The 20,934-nt window shown below is 33.9% G+C and overlaps 2 protein-coding genes across 3 annotated transcripts in view; one reads left to right on the top strand and one right to left on the bottom strand.

Annotated features, from left to right (window-relative positions):
* The window catches only part of LOC114330885 (neuroendocrine convertase 2), a 423,318-nt gene that overhangs the window by 31,647 nt on the left and 370,737 nt on the right, over positions 1 to 20,934 (bottom strand). The window lies entirely within an intron of this gene.
* LOC114330888 (uncharacterized) overlaps positions 11,816 to 20,934 on the top strand; it is a 41,892-nt gene continuing 32,773 nt past the window's right edge. The window contains exon 1 of the mRNA XM_028280312.2: positions 11,816 to 12,203. Coding sequence (XP_028136113.1) covers positions 11,931 to 12,203 — 273 coding nt within the window. The 5' untranslated portion in view covers positions 11,816 to 11,930. The remainder of the gene's footprint in view (positions 12,204 to 20,934) is intronic.

The raw sequence follows: 20,934 nt of genomic DNA, 5'->3' as shown, positions 1-20,934 counted from the left end.
AAAAGTACTTAGTCTTCAAAAGAAAAACGAAAATTTTGGAAAAGTGGCGATTTAATTCTGAACGGTGTCTCCTTTTAGCTCGGTACACTTGACCCAGTCATGCTCCAACTTCTTTAACCAGTCTGAAGAATACCTTTTCTCGAGGTCTGCAAAGTAGGCTGCCGTGGCGGCGATGAACTCTTTATTCGACTTAAATTTCTGCACGGCGAGTGACTTTTTTAAGTTGGGAAACAAAAAGAAGTTGTACAGGACCAAATCTGGAGAATACGTTGGGTGGAACATCAGTTTGTAGCTCAATTCGACCAATTTGGCCATGGCGATGGCGGAGTTGTGAGCCGGAACGTTGTCATGGTGGAAGAGTATTTTTTTCTTCCCCAATTCCTGAATTTTTTCTGAAATTCGGCGTCGAATCGGGCCAATATTGCGGCATAGTAAAGCTCTTTAATCTTTTTGCCCTTTTCCAGGAAGTGGATATAGATCCCACCTTGTGAATCTCAGAAAATGGTGGCCATCACCTTTCTGGCCGATTGGAGCACGTTCGCGAAGTGACGTCTACTGTATCTGCTGTTCATTGGTCTCTGCTGTATACCAGTAGAACCATGTTCCGTCGACGGTTATGAAACAACGTAGCAACTCATTTGGATCACGCTTAAACAGCATCAGACACTGCTATGAAGTGGTCTTAACGAGATCTTTTGAGATGCATACTGTCTCAGCTATCTCACGCACCTTCAGTAGGCGGGCTACCAATACGAGATCGTGGACTTCTTTCACGTTATCCTCAGTGCAGACCTGGGCAATACCCGGGTACAAGTACCCGAATTTTGTACTCTAAGTACATTTTAGGTAGTACTCGAGTACATTTTCAATAAAGTACTTGGTACTCGTACCCGTAGCATCTGGGTTAAAATACCCGGTACCCGTGTTTATTATAAGAGTACATTTTCCGAGTACTTTTTGTAAGTCTAAACTTGTCGCTGCATGTGGAAGAGTAAATTAACAGCAACACGCAAAAACGCCGTTTTTAGGAACAGTCCATTCATCAAGTCAAGCAGACGCGAATCATGAGGACTTTTTATTTTGCCTTTTGTTGCTGAAAAGATAGACTTTAAACTAAGGTGTAAATAAATACAGGCAATACTAATGAAAACTTTTAAAAATTAGTTATCTTAAACGCCAATAAAATTAATCAGTGAGTGTGAGTGGTATTATACTGATTATCATTAATCGATGATTAACTTTTTAAAATTCTTATTTTTTTATTTCAGTTGGAATTGTACATCATTTTATGTTTTCATGACTCATAAATATGTTTAGAGATGCAGAGATAATTATTACCTTCTTACATTTTCCGGGTTATACAGGGTGTTTGATAAAGAATGGGCCATAGCTTAACTGTAGATTCCTGAGGTTAAAATAGGTAGATTTAAGCTAACTTACCTTAGTACAAAAGTTGATAAAAACCGAAATACAGGGTGTCAAAGTTAAACTTTTATTTTATTTATTTTTGAATATTCCTGACAGACATTTGACAACAACACGAAATTTGGTAAGTGGTGCTGGTACTATATACCCTACTAAATTATGTTAAACAACCGTTTCTGGCTACTACCAGAGGCGTACGACGGGGGAACGTGAATGGTTGACCCTTCCCAAATTCTACGCCACTGGCGGAATTGCTATTTTAGTCCAATTTTTTGATTCTCCAATACTTTCTATGTAAATAACATACTTTTTATTCGTAACGATAAAGCCATTAGTTTTTGAGATATTTGAATCTAAAAACGAAGGAGCATAATACATTAATCAAAATACATATTCGTAAGTATGCCTTTTCATTTTTAACTTCAAATATCTCGAAAACTAATGACTTTATCGTTACAAATGAAGAGTATATTATTTGCATAGAAAGTATTGGAGAATCCAAAAATTATGCTAAAATAGCAGTTTCATCAGTGGGGTAGAATTTGGGAAGGGTCAACCATTCACTTTCCCCTGCTGTACGCCTCTGGTAGTAGCCGAAAACGATTATTTAACATAATTTAGTAGGGTGTACAGTGCTTACACTTTTTGCCAAGTATGACATGGATATGTCAAATTATTTTAAAGTATTCTTTTTTTAATAATTTATTATTTATTTAAAACTTTAAGAACTATGTGTGCCCGGTACTATAAAACTCTTTGACATATCCTTATGATACTTGACAGAAAGTGTAGGAACTATACATCCTACTAAATGATGTTAAATAATTGTTTCGGGCTACTACCAGAGGCGTACGACAGGGGAAAGTGAATGGTTGAACCTTCCCAAATTCTACGCCACTGATGAAAATGCTATTTTAGCATAATTTTTAGATTTTCCAATACTTTCTATGCAAATAATATACTCTTCATTCGTAACGGTAAATTCATTAGTTTTCGAGATATTTGAAGTTAAAAATGAAAAGGCACACTTATTTTGATTAATGTATTATGCTCCTTCGTTTTTAGCTTCAAATATCTCGAAAACTAATGGCTTATCGTTACGAATGAAGAGTATGTTATTTACATAGAAAGTATTGGAGACAAAAAATCGCACTAAAATAGCAATTCCGCCAGTGGCGTAGAATTTGGGAAGGGTCAGCCATTCACGTTCCCCCGTCGTACGCCTCTGGTAGTAGCCAGAAACGTTTGTTTAACATAATTTAGTAGGGTGGACAGTACCAGCACCACTTACCAAATTTCGTGTTGTTGTTCCATGCCTGTCAGGAAATATTCAAAAATAAATAAAATACAAGTTTAACTTTTTTCGTATTTCGGTTACTATCAACGTTTGTACTAAAGTAAGTTAGCCTAAATCGACCTATTTTAACCTCAGGAATCTAAGGTAGGCTATGACCCATTCTTTATGAAACACCCTGTATTTTAGAATGTATTCGAAATAAGTACCCGAGAAATTCGGGTAAGTAATTGTACTTTGAGTATTGTACTCTGAGTACTTTTTTTGAGCAATGTACTCGGTACTCTGTACTCGTTTCTCAAATATGAAAAGTACCCGGTACTCTGTACCCGAGTACAATTTATCAGTACCCGGCCCAGCTCTGCCTCAGTGGTAGCTGTTTTCGGGGCAACTGGGAGTGACTTATCAAAAACCGACGTGCCACCACGTTGAAACTCGTTAAAACAATTTTTGACGATTTCCATCAAAGGAGAAGGGTCACCGTTTACAGAATTCAAGCGCTCTTTGATTTCGCTGAGGGATTTTCCTTCTAACAAGAGCCGAATCACTGGCTGATATTGCTATTTTTTCATTTTTCTAAAATCCCCAAACACGCCCGCTTAAACACGCGGTCAAAACAAAACTACGAGTCCGATTTGGCTAATATTATGAGATAGAGCGTCTACGAGAATTAGACAAGGCGAAAACGGCGGGTTCGTTGAAAAAAATATTCCCATGATATTTTTTTGCGTAATCACATTCGTGAGACATCCCAGAATAAGGTTCAAGAAGTCGCTGACGCGAAAAGTGGTCCAAATTTTTTTTAACAATTTTTTTTAATCAAATTGCAAAAATCTAATTTTTGTCCCGGACAATTTTTTTTTTTAGATTTTTCGAACAATTCCGGACAAAAAGTCTCGTGTAATTTTTCTCAAAAGTTGATCGTCTTCCAGTTATAAGCAATTTAAAATTTGGAAAAAGCTAAAATGGCCATTTTTAAGACATAATAACTCGGTTAAAAATTATTATTATGAAAGTCAGAAAGTGATTAAACCAAACTTAAAGCCCCTCTACATGATCCTGAAGAAATTTGTGTCATTAATTTATTACTAAGCTGTTATTTTTAATTATTAATAATGAGCGGTAAGATCGTATTGACGCGGTTGTAAATGTGAGTGCGAGTGAGATGCGCCATTGACGCATAAATGACATCTCTTTCGCACTCATCATGGCCGGCCGCCTAATACGTGCATGGCGCTCATTATTATTACTTAAAAATAACAGCTTAGTAATCAAATAATGACAAAAATTTCTTCAGGATATTGTAGGGGGGACTTAAAACATTGATATAGTCACTTTCTGACTTTCATAGTAATAATTTTTAACCGAGTTATTAAGCCTTGAAAATCGCCATTTTTCGTTTTTTTTTCAATTTTAAAATGCTTTTACCTCGAAAACAATCAACTTTAGAGAAAAATTATAAGAAACCTTTTTTATCCAAAATGGTCCAAATAACCTAAAAAAAATTGTCCGGGCAGAAAATATCGATTTTTGCAATTTGATTAAAAACAAGCTGAAAATGCGAGCATTATCATAACAAAAACTTTGTTTATATACGTATTTAAATTCATAATATAGAAAATTGCTATTACGAAAAGCTGTTTAGAATTAAAAATTATGTTTTAATGTGCAAATATATCATTCTAATTTAAATGTTGTGAACTATAAAGATACTTTACTCGAAATTCATATTTTTTACATACCTCGTATAAAATTAATAAAATTTGATTCATGATAGTTGCATCATAAATCTTAGACCAAGAAGAGATTTTTATGAAGAATAAATTTTCTTCGTCAAATTAAAAATACAAGAGTTATAAATGAAAATGATGTTGGTATCCATAATTTTAGGAAATTCGTCAAATATTTTTTTCCATTAGAAGGATGTAATTTCATATATCAGAACATACTTTTTTATTCCAAACCACATTTTAAATAACAATTTTCCAATATTGTAAAATAAATAATACATGCATGATAAAGATACTTTTTACTGATGAACTTTACTTGGATCTACAGACCGAGCGAGTCTCGTAAATTCCACGGATTTGCGCCACGCTTCACGCAACCGTATTTACGTACTTGTATTTTGAGTTGTGTGGTCGTGCGCTGGTCGAGTGGAGTTAAATTTACAAAATTTAAATATAATCGTTTCTACTGATTCATTATTAATATAGTATAATATGTATTATTGCTTTCAAAATATACTCAAATTGTATTTTTATACATTTATTACACATATTATTTTATATAATAATTAAATTCACTATAAAATGTCATTTATATTTTAAATAGCTAAATAATTTAAAATTTAATTTGACATTCACGAATTGTCAAACTCAAATGTAAATAATAACATTTGCTTAACAAATTCAGATTAAAAAAGTAGCCTATTTCCTAATCAAAGATTTCAGCTGACGTTTAGTGCGTGGTAGGAAATAACCGGATTGTGACGTCACATTTTAGAGTTTGAGGTCGATTATCTCGAAGACGGTTAGAGATATCGAAATGCCGTTTTCAGATTTGGATTCATAAGACAAAACTACATAAGAATCCATCGATACATCTGCTCTAAGTATTGCAGGAGCGGCAACGCAATAACACACAGACTTTTGCAAATTTATAAACGAAAAGTTTTCGTTGAAAATTGTTAAAAAAAATTTGGACCAGTTTTCGCGTGGGCGACTTCTTATTCTGGAATGTCTCACGAATGTGACTATGCAAAAAAATCTCATGGGAATATTTTCTCCAAAGAACCCGTCGTTTTCGTCTTATCTAAATGTATTACACGATTATAGATTTCTTTTGCGAAAGTGGCGCCATCGGGTGGAGAGGCTAAGTATTTATCGGACCACCCACTAGTCTAAGATCCGAATATAGGTCGACCTGAACCCATCTGCTTTCCGGATGAAACATTTTTTTTATTAAATTTCATACATAGACAAATATTTCTAGCATGGGTCAAAATCAATCAAAATCGTGTCATAGCTATCCTTAAGGGGGCCGTAGGGGTTGAAATCAACATTTCAAGCACATGTTTCTTGAAAGAATGGTAGAATTATTTTATTTTTAATTTAAATAGGCATATTCAGTACAATTCATAGATTATTCAAGAAAAAATTTAAGGAAAAGTATTGAAAAATAAGCCAACAGCGACAAATTTGTAAAGACACTTCAAAATATAATGAATTTTGCGGTGGACATCAGAACTCATCATTGAATCATGGTAAACAAAAAATTCAAAAAGATTTTATTACCTTATGAGTTCTTCGAGGTAATGCTGTCGAGTAATTTTAGTTTTATCGACTTTTGACTTTTTGATATCACTCAGAAATCAAAACACCGATTTTTGCACACCGGAATATTTTTTTGAATCGCGGAATAATTTACCAAAGAAAATGAGAACAGCTGTTGACCGTTGTTCACTACGTTCAAGCGTGCTGGCGCGAATCTGCTACAAAGCGAGTCTAAGATAGGGATATTCAACACTATCTCCCTACCTCCCTACCTTCGACTCTCTTTGCAGCAAGTTAGCGCCAGCGCGCTTGAACGTAGTGAGAAACGGACAACAGCTGTTCTCATTTTCTTTTGTAAATTACTCTGCGATTCAAAAACATATTCCGGTGTGCATCACTTCACCATTTGACAGACAAAAAAGAAATTGAAAATAAAAGTGGACAATACTTTAAACGCGTTTTTCTCAAAACTGCTTTTTTCAAAGGCTGTAGACATTGTAACTCAAAAACTACTTGGGTACGGACCCAACCCACCTGGAATTTTGTATATATTTCTTTAGACATTTCTTGAGGTAAAGCTGTCGAGATATTTTTTGTTTTATGCTTATTTTTTGTTTAACAACAATAAATATGTTGATTTTCACCATTTTTTGCAAAAAAATTCGTTGTTTTGATTTCTGAGTGATATCAAAATGTCAAAATTAGATAAAACTAAAAAAACTCGACAGCCTTACCTTGAGACACTCATATAAGCTAATAAAATCTTTTTTCATTTTTTGTTTACCATGATATAAAGAAGAGATCTATATAACAGCAGACATGCTAGTCGAAAATCCCTCTTTTGAAGAAACCCGAAAGGCCTTATAACCCGGTCTATATAGACATTTCAAATAACAAAAATTGCCGGAGAGCCAAATTTTGGTGGAGAGCTAGGGTATACCATAACAAATAAAGTTTAAAAAGTCCCCATCGATCCCATGTGTGCGTCAAAAGTTATTCGGGGTCAAAGGTCAAAATTTGAGATTTTTTGGATTTTTTTCGAAAATGGTAAGTTTTATCAAAAAAAACTTTAAACCAAAGTTGTAGATCTTAAAATTCTATACAAAAATAGTCCTTACTATTTCTCTCCTAAGAGTTGCCATTCCTGAGATATCGCGATTAAAAGAGTCACATTATACATGATATGCACACGTTTCCACACCACCTGTGAGGTAGTGTACTCGGCGCGTTTTTTTTCCCGTGGTCTCCCCTGTAGGCCTACTGCACTAACTGTTTTGACAATTTTGGGATAATTTAAGGAAACAATACCGGTCAAGTTCTAGATATTACCTTATTATTGGTATTGATTATTGATATTGTTATTGATTATTAGGTTAACTATTGTTTTGATTTCTTTAGATATTTTAATCAGATTCATATTCTTGAAAGTCTACTTCAACAGTCAAGTCTTCTTCGATTTCATCTTCTTCCTCTTCCTCTTGCTGGATATTCAAAAATTGTTCAAATGTGACTGAGTCATTGGTCTCTTCATTAAAATCACAGGAGTCTTCCTCTGTTGTACTAAACTGGACATTTGAGCAAGACTGACCTTGGCAGTTGGTACACACTAGAGAACACAGCAACCCGACTTTTTTACATCCACATTTGGCACTACAACCTTTTTTGCAATTGCAAAAAATAGTGTTAAGGAGTTTTTCTGGAGCAGGTGGGAGTAAGGTTTTAATCGGTTCCAGAGTATTATCTATTAATTTCCAACCCCAATCTTCTGGATTCAGTTCATTGCCTAGCCATGTTTGAACTTGATAATATACTCGATACAAATGTTGAAAAGCAGATGCTGATGTTGGAGGAAGACATGATAGTTGTACTTGTTTCTTGTTTCGCGTATTTTTTTTACAAAAGTTAAGTATCGGCATTTATCAAGACAAATAATTTTTTTGGAGCTCCATAAACCGCAAGAAGAAAGCGAATTCCTTCCGTAATTATTGTTTGCGGTGTAGAATCAAGTTATGTAAAAACTTTACAGCAGTCAGTCAAATCTTTTTTTTTTTCGAATAATTTAAGTACTGACGTTTTGCCCCTTCTGTACATTGCGGACGTAGTGTCGCAGCCGGTTATCGCATGTAAAAATAAAATGTACTTTTAGCATTTGGGATAAGCCGATAAACTATTTGAAGAATATATTTCTGTTCGCTGTTGAGCCCTTCCAGGTTTCAGAAAATAAATAACTTTATCTACTGGAGTCCTTGCAGTAATCAGTACCAACAAATCAACATCTTCACCAACTACAATTGTGTTTGTTGCCTTAAATTTTTCAATTGCTGTCCCAATTATAAGGACATCTGCGTTATTTTTAGCTTGTTTCACTTCAATATTCAATATGTAAAAGTTTATTGCAAATAAAGCAAAACTGAGACACTTTTAAAACTATAAAATTGTACAAATAACGGTAACGGTACTAAATGGTAGACGCTTGTAATAAGTACTTATATTCACTTGAACTGAACCTGTAGCACTAAAAGAAACAGATAATATCATTGTTTATCTACACAATTATAATGTCTGGTCTAGTTATACAATGATAATGTTATGAACCAGACCTACGGACAATACTGTAGCCATTGCCTATAATAGACAATCTGTTCTTTTTTAAACAATGGTATAGCTTTTCAAGGCCACGTGGATAGAGGAAATTCAGTTTGGGACTGATTACCTTTTGAAGAAATATTTTCAAAATAGTATAATATACTATATAAAAGAGACACAAATAGGCATTTATACTTGTCTTAAGGGCCACATAATGTATATACGTGGCTTATATGTGCATAATGTATAAAGTAACTTTTAAAATCGCGATATCTCAGGAATGGTAACTCTTAGGAAAAAAATTGTAAGGACAATTTTTGTAGATAATGTTAAGATCTACAACTTTGGTTTGAGGTTTTTTTTTGATAAAACTTACCGTTTTCGAAAAAAATCCAAAAAATCTCAAATTTTGACCTTTGACCCCGAATAACTTTTGACGCACACATGGGATCGATGGGGACTTTTTAAACTTTATTTGTTATGGTATACCATAGCTCTCCACCAAAATTTGGCTCTCCGGCAATTTTTGTTATTTGCCAAGCATTTTGATGTCTAAGTTGACCGGATTATTAAATAAGCTGAAAAATCACAAAGCGCCGGGTACGGACGAGATACCAGCAGAATTTCTGAAATACGGTGGAGAAACACTACATCGCCAAATTCACCAATTAATAACACATATATGGTTAGAAGAAACGATACCAGCAAGATGGAAGGAAAACATCATAGTGCCCATCCACAAAAAAGGGGACAAAACAAAATGCGCGAATTACAGAGGAATTTTACTCTTAACCACGGCATATAAAATCCTCTCAAACATCATTCTTAGTAGACTGACCCCTTATGCTGAAGATGTCCTAGGAGAGTATCAAGCCGGTTTTAGGACAAACAGGCCCACAATAGATCAACTATTCACGCTGAGACAGTTTCTAGAAAAAGGATGGGAGTATAACAGATCCATACACAATCTCTTCATAGACTTTCGACAGGCATATGACAGCGTAGAAAGAAGCCAAGTATGGAATGCCATGGCGGAGTTCTCAATACCACAGAAACTCATTCGAATGACTAAAGTCTGTATGGAGGGTCGAATATCAAAAGTACGTGTAAATAATAAACTGTCTGACAGCTTCGAAATCAACAGTGGACTCAAACAGGGTGATGCGTTATCTCCACTACTTTTTAACCTTGTATTAGAGAAAGCCATGAGGTCGGCCGAAATAAAAACAGAACTGCTATCGGTTCAAGGTCCCAAGTTATTACTAGCATACGCAGATGACATTGATCTCGTTGGAGACTCCATCCTATCCACAAAGGCCATGTTCAACAAGGTGGAAGGAGCAACAAGCGAAGTAGGGCTGAGGATTAATGACGAAAAGACGAAATATATGTGTATAAATAGAACGACACGAAGAGACAGGATAGGACAAAATGTGACGGTCAACACCTACAATTTCGAAAGAGTACAACGTTTTAAGTATCTGGGGGCCGTAATCACAGCTGACAACGATGTTACTGAAGAAATAAAAGACAGAATCCAATCAGCAAATCGCTGTCTATTCGCACTGGACAAGCTTATAAAAACAAAAAAAACTTACAAAAAGTTCCAAGATCAAAATCTATAAATCCATCATCAGACCTGTACTAATATATGGTTGCGAAACGTGGACCATGACCAAATCAAACGAAGAAAAGCTCAGACATTTTGAACGAAAAATACTTAGAAAAATTTTCGGACCTCACCACGACATTAACACAAATCAGTATAGGATCAGAACCAACCTCGAATTAAAAGAACTCTACAATGACACCGATATTGTCCAAGAAATTAAATCACAGCGACTAAGATGGGCAGGCCACGTGCACAGACTTCATAACGAGAAAATTGTAAGACTGGTATGGGAGGAGATTCCTACAGGCAAAAGACCACTCGGACGTCCCAGAATGCGATGGAGAGATAACATCCAAGCAGATCTCTGAAAAATGAACATCCCATTTGACCCTAGGTTGATGGAAGACCGAACAAATTGGAATAAAGTTGTACAGTCAGCCAGGACCCACCCAGGGTTGTAGCGCTACGTGATGATGATGATCCAATGATGAGTTCTGACGTCCACCGCAAAATTCATTGTTTTTTGAGGTGTCTTTAAAAGTTTACCACGGTTGCCTTATTTTTCAATATTTTTCCTTGAATTTTTTCTTGAATAATCTATGGATTGTACCGTGGATTGTACTGAATATGCCTATTTAATTTAAAAATAAAATAATTCTCAAAAAAATGTGCTTGTAATATTGATTTCAACCCCTACGCCCCCCTTTAAGGATAGCTACGACACGATTTTGATAGGCAACCCATGCTAGAAATATTTATCTATGTATGAAAGGACATCGCACACATCTTATGGAAAATATAATGTCACTCAAATTCAATAAAATTTATACGAATATATTCGTTTTAAATTAACGGTCAGATCTTATCATTGCGCCAACTCTTAATTATGATTAATTACGGCGCACATTGCAATTAAAGTTATTCGAAAGAGCTTAAACCCCGCTGGGTGCTATTCGAAAGAGCTTAAACCCCGCTGGGTCTAAGCGGATTAGTGAAACTAATCCGCTGATTTATGGAGTACCGACAATTTGGGTATTATAAAATATTTTTTCTCTCTAACTTATGTACGTATCCATTTGATTTCAGATTTATTTATATCAATTTCTGCTCTTATTATTGAAAATATGGAGTTGGCGCAATGATAAGATTTGACCGTTAATTTAAAACAAATCTATTTGTATAAATTTTATTGAATTTGAGTGACATTCTATTTTCCATAAGATGTGTGCGATGTCCTTTAATAAAAAAAATGTTTCATCAGGAAAGCAGATGGTGCAGGTCGACTTGTATTCGGATCCCGTACCTACTATAAGTGAAAAATGACTTTTAATCTTTTGCATATTTTGTTTTATATTACATAAATATTGTCCACACCAAATTTATCAAAAGCAGTTGTTGAATACCCGTACCAAAGAGTGTCATGAGAAAAGCTTTGATTTTGCTACTTTCCTGGTCTATCAGAATAATATGAAGCTTTCCCCACTTTTTCGAATTTTGTCAATGCGCACCCAAACCAGAACTCTCGTGTTTTCACACTTTGGGCACAGTTTTTTGCTTATACGAATTGTTGTATAAACCTATATACTGCATATACTGTGCTTTGGGCTATTAGAGTTTCGGCTAGTGGCTAGTAAATATTTTATACAGTTTTTAATTTCGTGTTTTTTGTGATTGACTATTAAAGCAACAATATTGTTATTTTTATATTTCGTTATTCTATTACCTATATGATACTATTATGGCGTTTATACTTCCCGATAATATATTAGAAACTTTACTTTGCAATTTTTGTCATAAATATTTGTCCGTGAAACCGGTAAAAGTTTATCCAAATAGGCTTATGCAATGTGGAAGATGTAATGAAAATGAGGAACATTCAAACCATATTATGTTACAAGCGGTAGAATCACAATATGGAAAAATTGCTGAAAATATTTTATTTAAATGTATTAACAGATTTGATGGTTGTCGAGAATTGTTAAGATATTCTGAGGTGCAGGATCACGAACAGGTAAGATAAGATTTATGTATAAATTTAAAGAGATATATATTTCGATTTTTTGTAGTTATTTTTTTCCTAACAAAACACGATAACACTATAAAGGTTTTTGTTGTTATTTATATATGGACCAATCAGATCATAGAGAATAAAAAATATACTTATTTCCATTCGTATATAAATACATACCTACATTACCTACGTCGCTAAATTTCTTTTTTTAAGTAAAATAAATAATATTTTTAAAAGGAATTTGATGACTATTTGTAAAAAATTAAAAATTTCTCGCAAAAACGAGAAACCATTGGATTATTTTAACCGATTTGTTTTCTTTATGTCGCTTTACAGCAAAAATAAATTCATTAAGTAGTTTCAAGGCCAAACTGGATGTATGTATATAATTTGACATCCAATTTTGCCGTTATTGAGTTCACTAAGTTAATATAAGAAATTGATGAAATAGAACTGGTCATATTTTTCTCATTTATTTGGCGTGAATTCAATTCAACCTATGTCAATTTGGTGCGATGTAGGGTTACTTTGTTTATTATTGATCATCATCATTCTCTTTGCCTTATCCCTATGCGGGGTCGGCTTCCCTAATTGCATTTCTCCACCCAATTCTATCTTGGGTCATATCAATGTCAATCCCCTTTAACAACATGTCCTGCCTTATCGTCTCCCCCCCCCCAGGTCTTTTTTGGTCTTCCCCTCCTACTCCTTCCAGGAATCTGCACTTCAGTTATTCTTCGTATGGGGTGATTAACGTCTCGACGTTGAACATGACCAAACCATCTTAACCTATGCTCTCCCATTTTGGCATCAATTGCTGCCACACCTAGACTTCCCCTAATATACTCATTTCTAATTTTATCCTTCTTTGTCACTCCACTCATCCATCTAAGCATTCTCATTTCCGCCACATGCATTCGTTGTTCCTCTTTCTTCTTCACTGCCCAACATTCAGTTCCGTACATCATAGCCGGTCTTATGGCTGTTTTATAGAATTTTCCCTTCAGCTTCATTGGAATTTTTGTCACACAACACACCACTCGCTTCTTTCCACTTCATCCATCCAGCCCTAATTCTACTGCATGCATCTCCATCTATTTCTCCATTACTCTGTAATACCGATCCCAGGTACTTAAAACTATTGCTTTTTACAATCAGTTCACCATCCAAAGATACCATTTTATTTGCAGTAACTCCATCTTTAAATGAACATTCCAAATATGTACTCTGTTTTTGTCCTACTAAGTTTTAAACCTTTTTCCTCCAGAGCTTGCCTCCACTGTTCCAGTTTTTGTTCTAAGTCTCTTTCACTATTTCCTACCAACACGACATCATCAGCATACATTAAGCACCATGGAATGTTACCCTGTAGTTTCGCTGTTATCTGGTCCAAAACTAATGAGAATAAATACGGACTAAGCACAGAGCCTTGGTGCAGTTCTACTTTCACATGAAATTTATCAGTCTCTCCCACACCAACCTGTACTAACACTAGTCGTTACTCCCTCATACATATCCCTCACAATCTTTACATATTCACCAGGGACTCCTTTCTTATTGAGTGCCCACCACAGAATCTCTCGAGGAACTCTATCATATGCTTTCTCAAGATCAATGAATACCATGTGAGCGTTTGTTTCTTTACTCTTGTATTTTTCCATTAACCGCCTTATAATGAAAATTGCATCTGTTGTTGAGCTGCCCTGCATAAAGCCAACTTGATTCTCAGATATTTTGATCTCTTCACGTATCCGTATATCAATTACTCTTTCCCATATTTTCATGGTGTGGCTAAGCAGTTTTATAGCCCTGTAGTTTGTACATTGTTGTATATCTCCCTTGTTTTTGTAAACAGGTACTGTTTAAGTATACTGCTTCTCCATTCGTCTGGCATTTGACCAACTTCCATAATTCTATTAAATAGACCTGCTAGCCACCTTGTTCCTGTCTCTCCCAATGCTCTCCATACTTCTCCAGGAATATCATCTGGTCCTACCGCTTTTCCTTTCTTTATTATTTGAAACGCTTGAGCCACTTCCTCGTTTGTGATTTTGGTGACCATTGCTGCTACTGTCTCCGTTGACTCTACAGGCTGTCTGTCAAATTCTTCATTTAATAAGCTGTCAAAGTACTTTCCCTTTCTCCATCTCTTTTTGACATCCCTTTCGTGAACTAGTATTTTATTATTTTCATCTCGGATACATCTAATCTGATTAAAATCTTTTGCTTTCTTTGCTCTCTGTTTGGCTATTTTATATATCTTCGTTTCGCCTTCCCTGGTATCAAGTTGATCGTATAGGTTTGAATACGTTTCTGCTTTGGCTTTTGCTACTGCTACTTTCGCTTCCTTTTTCGCCACCATATAGTTTTGAAGATCTTTGTCGGATCTGGTTTCTTGCCACTTTTTATATAATTTTCTCTTCTCTTTTATTTTTCCTTTTACTTTCTTTCACCACCACCAAGTCTCTTTATCCTCAAACATTTTTCCTGACGTTTTCTTAAGTATTTCAATAGCAGTCTCTCTAATACTACTGGCCATTTTTCTCCAAATTGTATTAGGGCTTCCTCTCATGTTCCAACATATTTTTTCTACTATTCTTCTCCTGAATAGACCTTCTTTCTGATCTTTTAGCAGCCACCACTTGATTTTTTGTGGTCCTCTCCGATATTTTTGTTTAGTTTCGCTTTTTACTTCGATGTCCAGAACAAGCAGCTTATGTTGTTGGCTTACTGTTTCACTAACTATTACCTTGCAGTCCTTGCATTCACGTATGTCTTCTTTTCTTATCATGAAGTAGTCTATTTGGGATTGTTGTTGTCCACTTTTGTAGGTAATAAGTTGAGTTTCTCTCTTTTTAAAGAATGTGTTAACAATCGCCATATCCAATGCTGTTGCTAATTCAAGCATGTCATCTCCAGCTTCATTTTTAGTTCCAAAGCCTAATCCCCCATGTATTGCTTCGTATCCTGCCTTGGCTTGGCCCACATGTGCATTGAAATCACCTCCTATTATAACTTTCTTCTCTGACGGAATATCACTCAGGACGTCTCCTAATTGGTCATAGAATGCTCTTCTTTCATTCTTACCCAGACCTGTTTGAGAAGCACACACACACACACACACAACATTCAATACCTCTTTATCAATTACAAATTTCACTGACATCATTTCAGCAATTATTTCATTTCATTTCACTATCAGCAATTATGCCAACTCCATTTCTAGTGTTACTACTCCCTGCATACCACAATTTGTAACCTTCACCTAGTTCTTTAGCCCTTTGACCTTTCCACCTAGTTTCTTGAATGCAAGCAATTTGAACTCTCCTTCGTTTGAGCGCATCCACTAACTCCAGACTCTTACCTGTAAGACTACCAAGATTCCACGACCCTATCCTGATTTTTCTAACCTGCAATGGTGTTCCCCCTGAGATAGTCCTCACCCGGCGATCCGAACGGAGGCTCATTTTACTTCCGGTATATTTTACCTCAGGAGATGACATCATTTCAGTATAAGTTTTTATATCTTTAGAGAAGGTCTTTTCATTTTTATGGCCTGAAAGGTTTTGTTTGGATATTTGATGCCTGAATGCCTTTTCTATCAGCACCATACCATGCCCTGCACGTTTAGCCAATACACCACCAATGCAACCAAAGTGCAGTATTACCCCACACCCGCCTGCATTTTTCTGTACAGGCCAGGATCCCTACTGTAAGGACTGCCCTATAAGCCAATGTATTGTTGCCCGTATCCCGCCACTAGAAGGCACATACTTTATTCGGGATACTTTGTTTATTATTGATCTTCGGTATTATAAGTACCTACCTCAGGAATCGAAGGATTTAAAAATTTAAAAATTACTAGTTGCTATCTTTCATCTGGACTATCTGGGGAAAGTCAATAGAAAAGGCAGACCATCTTGTAGGTATCGAAATTTTTACTGCATCATGGTTTTTATTAACATTTAAGCAAAAATCAACTTTTTTACAGTCATTTCAATGTTGTGAAAAAACTACGCATTGTAGATGAAAACGTTCAACAGATGATTTCTTGAAAATACTTACTCTTTAAAATGGGACTTTCTATGTTAAAAAATGTTTATAAGCAAAGAAGTTAAAACAAATTAAACCAGAAAGTAAGCATTTTTTCAAAGGTTTATAATAATTAAAATTAAGAATAAAAATATTTGACACATTTTACAATGTGAGTTTTTATACAATATGGTGCAAATGAAAGAAATAAATTTATTATTTTTTCTTAATCTGGCGACTTTAAGGAAAAATGCTAAAACAGGTCGATTTTTATTTTTAAATTATTTTTGACATGTAGGCATATCATATTAGTAACGTGGTATATTTGGGAGTGATGATCTGATGACGTAATCGATGATTATTTAAATGAGAATAGGGGTCGTGTGCTAGCTTATTTGAGAGGTTATTTAATTTTTCTCTATTAATTAATATAAATATCAACATAATTATTTATACAGGGTGTCGAAAAAAATTTTTGAAATAAATTTTGAATTAGTTCAATTCGCATCCAAATGTGGTCGTTTTTTCACAGATCCGCCCTGGTCTACTAAACATATTCTTATATTAAGGGGAACCGAGCAAAATGCAAAATTTTGACGCATGTTAAAATTGTCAATGTATTTTAAATGTATTAATTTTTTTCGAATCCTGAGAAAACTAATAATATTTTTGAAAAATTTAAACGCGAAATAAAAGATTACGTTATTACCGAGGGCCGAAAGTCCCTGAAAACTTCTATAATGTTTATTTTAATAAGTTACAGGGGTGAAAATAAAAGAGAACATTTAGTGTGATTTTTAATTGCAAATTTTTAAATCAAAAGAAATTTTTTATTTATTTTAAGGAACTTTCGGCTCTCGGTAATAAAGTAGTCTTTCATTCTGCGTTTAAATTATTCAAAAATACTTATTAGTTTTCTCAGGATTCGAAAAAAATTAATACATTTAAAACACATTGAAAATTTTGACATGCGTCAAAATTTTGCATTTTGATGCGTTCCTCGTGTAAATCGATAATTATAATAATCGTAAAATAGTCCATGTGATGAGATCGCTCCCGTCTAAAAAAATTTCTGATTCGGTTTCTTTGTGGATTCCTATTCAAAAATGTCCCCTGTAGATAAATCTGAAGGGTGCCGGGCGGAATTTTTGGGCAGAAATTGTTTAAACAATTTTTTTAAACATATACAAAAGATCACGTTTTTTTGCTCTGGAACATATATTTTTACGTTTTTTGGGACATTCTAAACAAGAAAGGTATCTTGTAATTTTTCTTAAAAATTGATAGTTTTCGAGTTATAGACGATTTAAAATCTGAAAAATGCGAAAATACGCATTTTCGAGGCTATATTATTATTTCGAGGTATAATACTTTGGTATTTAAAATAAGCAAAAATGAATTTTTTGGCATTTTTCGGATTTTAAATCGCTTATAACTTTAAAACTATTAACTTTTGAGAAAAATGTTAAGAAACTTATTTTATTTAGAATGTCCTAAAGAATCTAGAAAAAATATTTTTCGGAGAAAAATTGGAGATTTTTGAAATAGAGCGCGCCTCGCCGGCAAAAAAACCGGATGAACATGCATATTTAACAATTAAAAAAGAACGGTTTAAATTAAGATTAGGCGCAATCACTCTTCAGAATCTTGAAGCTGAATGTTAATGTTCAATTTATATATCTGACTTAGTATCAAAAATACTAATTTGAATATGAGTTTTTAAGCCTCTAAAATGCGTATTTTCGCATTTTTCAGATTTTAAATCGCCTATAACTCGAAAACTATCAATTTTTGAGAAAATTTACAATATACCTTTCTTGTTTAGAATGGCCCACAAAACTTAAAAATATATGCTCCAGAGCAAAAAAAGGTGATCTTTTGTATTTGTTTAAAAAAATTGTTTAAACAATTTCTGCCCAAAAATTTCGCCCGACACCCTTCAGATTTGTTTAAAGGGGACATTTTTGAATAGGAATCCACAAAGAAACCGAATCAGAAATTTTTCCAGATGGGAGCGGTCTCACCACATGGACTAAAATTATAATTGTTAAACGTTTTTAGGTATGCTTGAAAAAAATTCACAAGTGTCCAATTTGTTTTGAAGAAATGGCGAGTTTTCTGGTGCTTCGACACTTTCGTTCCAACCATAAGGATGCTATATTGGATTTTCCAGGATTTAATTTTAAATTGAATGACCATTTAGAAATGCCCAGTGCTTATTTATATCAAGAAGGAGATAATTTGTTTTTTCTGTATGTTTGCTATAGGAAGTCCGAAAATACAATAAAATTAGATTTAGTTTATATGGGGAACATAGAACACGCTAAAAATACGTACCACCAATTTAGTGTAAGTAGTGAACATAAAGAATTTGATATTGTATTGGACCCAAAACCATGTACTAACGATTTTGTTGTTGTGGATATATCAAAAATGTCAAACTTTGTACAAATTAAATTTAAATTCATTGATCGTAATCTAAAGGTTTTGACGACAACTGAAATTACTAACGCTGGAGCTGTAAAGAAACCTGTACTCAAAAATGCTCCAGGCGGGCAATCCAGACGTGGAAAAATACAATCAGAAGTTAATCTAAGATGTGTAAAATGCCAAGAATATTACATTTTTTCAATGTCTACACATCCAATTCTCTATTATTACAAAAGTAAATGCAATAATAATTGTATATGTCACTACTGTTTTCAATTGTCCGAACATTATGGTAATATTGTTAGCAGAGTAATAATTCCTAAAGAAATAGCGATTGAGATAAGGAATTGTAGTAATTGTTGTAGCAATATTCAAGTTTCCGATATGCAATCACATAAAATAAACTGTAAACAAGGAAGACAATTTAGTTGCCCTATAAAAAATTGTCGTGAAAAAGGAACCGTTAACCAAATGATCGAACATTTGAAAGTTCATAATTGTTTGGCATTTTCATCTCACTTTAAAATTACTTCAGATGTTTTAAGATGTTATGTGTTTGTAAAGGAGTTTATTGTGTTTTTACATTTACCTCGTGTTCAATCTGTCCAATCAACTTTTATTGTGAGATGTAATATTCATGTGGAGCTAGTAACCAAAACAGGCAATGACGAAAACAGCACAATATTAGAACCATGTGTTATGTTTTTTGACGCCTACAATCAACTTTTAAATAGTTGTAGCATGAATACTAGTACTGGTGAGATATTTGTTAAGGTTGTTGTAAGTAAAAAATAGTCTAAGTAAACCAAACATTGTTTGTTGCTCGCAAGTGTGTGTTTGGGCCTTAATATGCATACATATGTAAATTTCGTATGACAGTTTTATATAATTTTCTCTTCATTTTCGTATGAATCTTTCTGTCACACAATCCACCACTAACTTTTTTCCACTTTATATTCCACCTTTCCATACTAATCTGTTTTAATGATCTTGGATACGAAAAGTATTACTTTTCGCAATAATTTTATCATCTAAAGTTTTCGTTTTATTTGTAGTAACTCTATCTGAGAATAAACATACCAAAATTTCTATTTTTATCTTACTAAGTTTTATATTTTTTCACAGTTACCCTGTTTCAGTTTTTTCTCTAAATCCGTTGATAAGATATAAGATATATCCGTTTTTTAACTTATAATAAGTTTATCCGTTGATAAACATTAATAAGAATAAATAAGAACTAAGCACCGAGCCTTGGTGCAATCTTACTTTCACATGAAGTTAATCAGTCTTTGCTACACCTGTCCTAACACTAAGTAGTTGTTACTCCGTCATATACGTATCTAACAATGTTTATCTCACAATCTTTATGTGTCCTATACTTTTCACATATTATTCACCTGGAACTCATTTCTAATTGAGTTTCCACTACAGAATATCTTGAGGAATTCTATCATATACTTTCTCAATATCAATGAATACCAAATAAGTACGCGTTTATTTCTTTATTCCTGTATTTTTCTATTAACTGCCTTATAATACAAATTGCATCAGTTATTGATCTACTTACATAATCCTTTTGTCAATTACTCTCACATATTTTTATGGTGTGACTAAGTATCGACCGATCCCGCACTAAAAACTCACCCTGTATATACAGGGTGAATTTTTAATGCGACATTGGTCAATAATTCCATCATGGTACAGAATATCCAACAAGGTAAATTAGAACAAATGAAGGCAATGCTATTTTCCAGGCTAGGAAAACATGTCGAATTCTACAGGTGAATAATAACTAGGTAGATGGTGAAGCAAACATAGAATTTTTTAAATACGACACCCTCTATTTTTTATCATATTTAGATTTCTCTCATAATCCCTGTTCTTACAATATGAAGTCTCACACTACTATATAGGGTATTTAACGGACCATTTTTATTTCAGTATCGCTATGAAATAAACATCCTCTATTAAAAAAAAAGAATACATAAATAATTAACATATATACAATAATCCCTGACGAATATTCGCATATAGGGTGAACTACAAAAGATAATTACGATTTTCTCATGTTTCTTAAATATACACGATTTTAGGTATATTTTATTTTTTCAAAATATTTCATTTATAGATAGAGAGAGAAAATGAGAGAGAGAGAGAGGAACAGAGAGATCCCGATGATTATGATTTTACGACAACAAAAATTTAGTCAAATTACATATTTTTCATTACTGTTCTTTATATTTAAACAAATTTAATCTCTTATAAACAA

The sequence above is a fragment of the Diabrotica virgifera genome, chromosome 2 (genome assembly GCF_917563875.1).
Source record: "Diabrotica virgifera virgifera chromosome 2, PGI_DIABVI_V3a".
Lineage (NCBI taxonomy): Eukaryota > Metazoa > Arthropoda > Insecta > Coleoptera > Chrysomelidae > Diabrotica > Diabrotica virgifera.
This window is presented reverse-complemented; position numbering and strand designations above follow the sequence as displayed.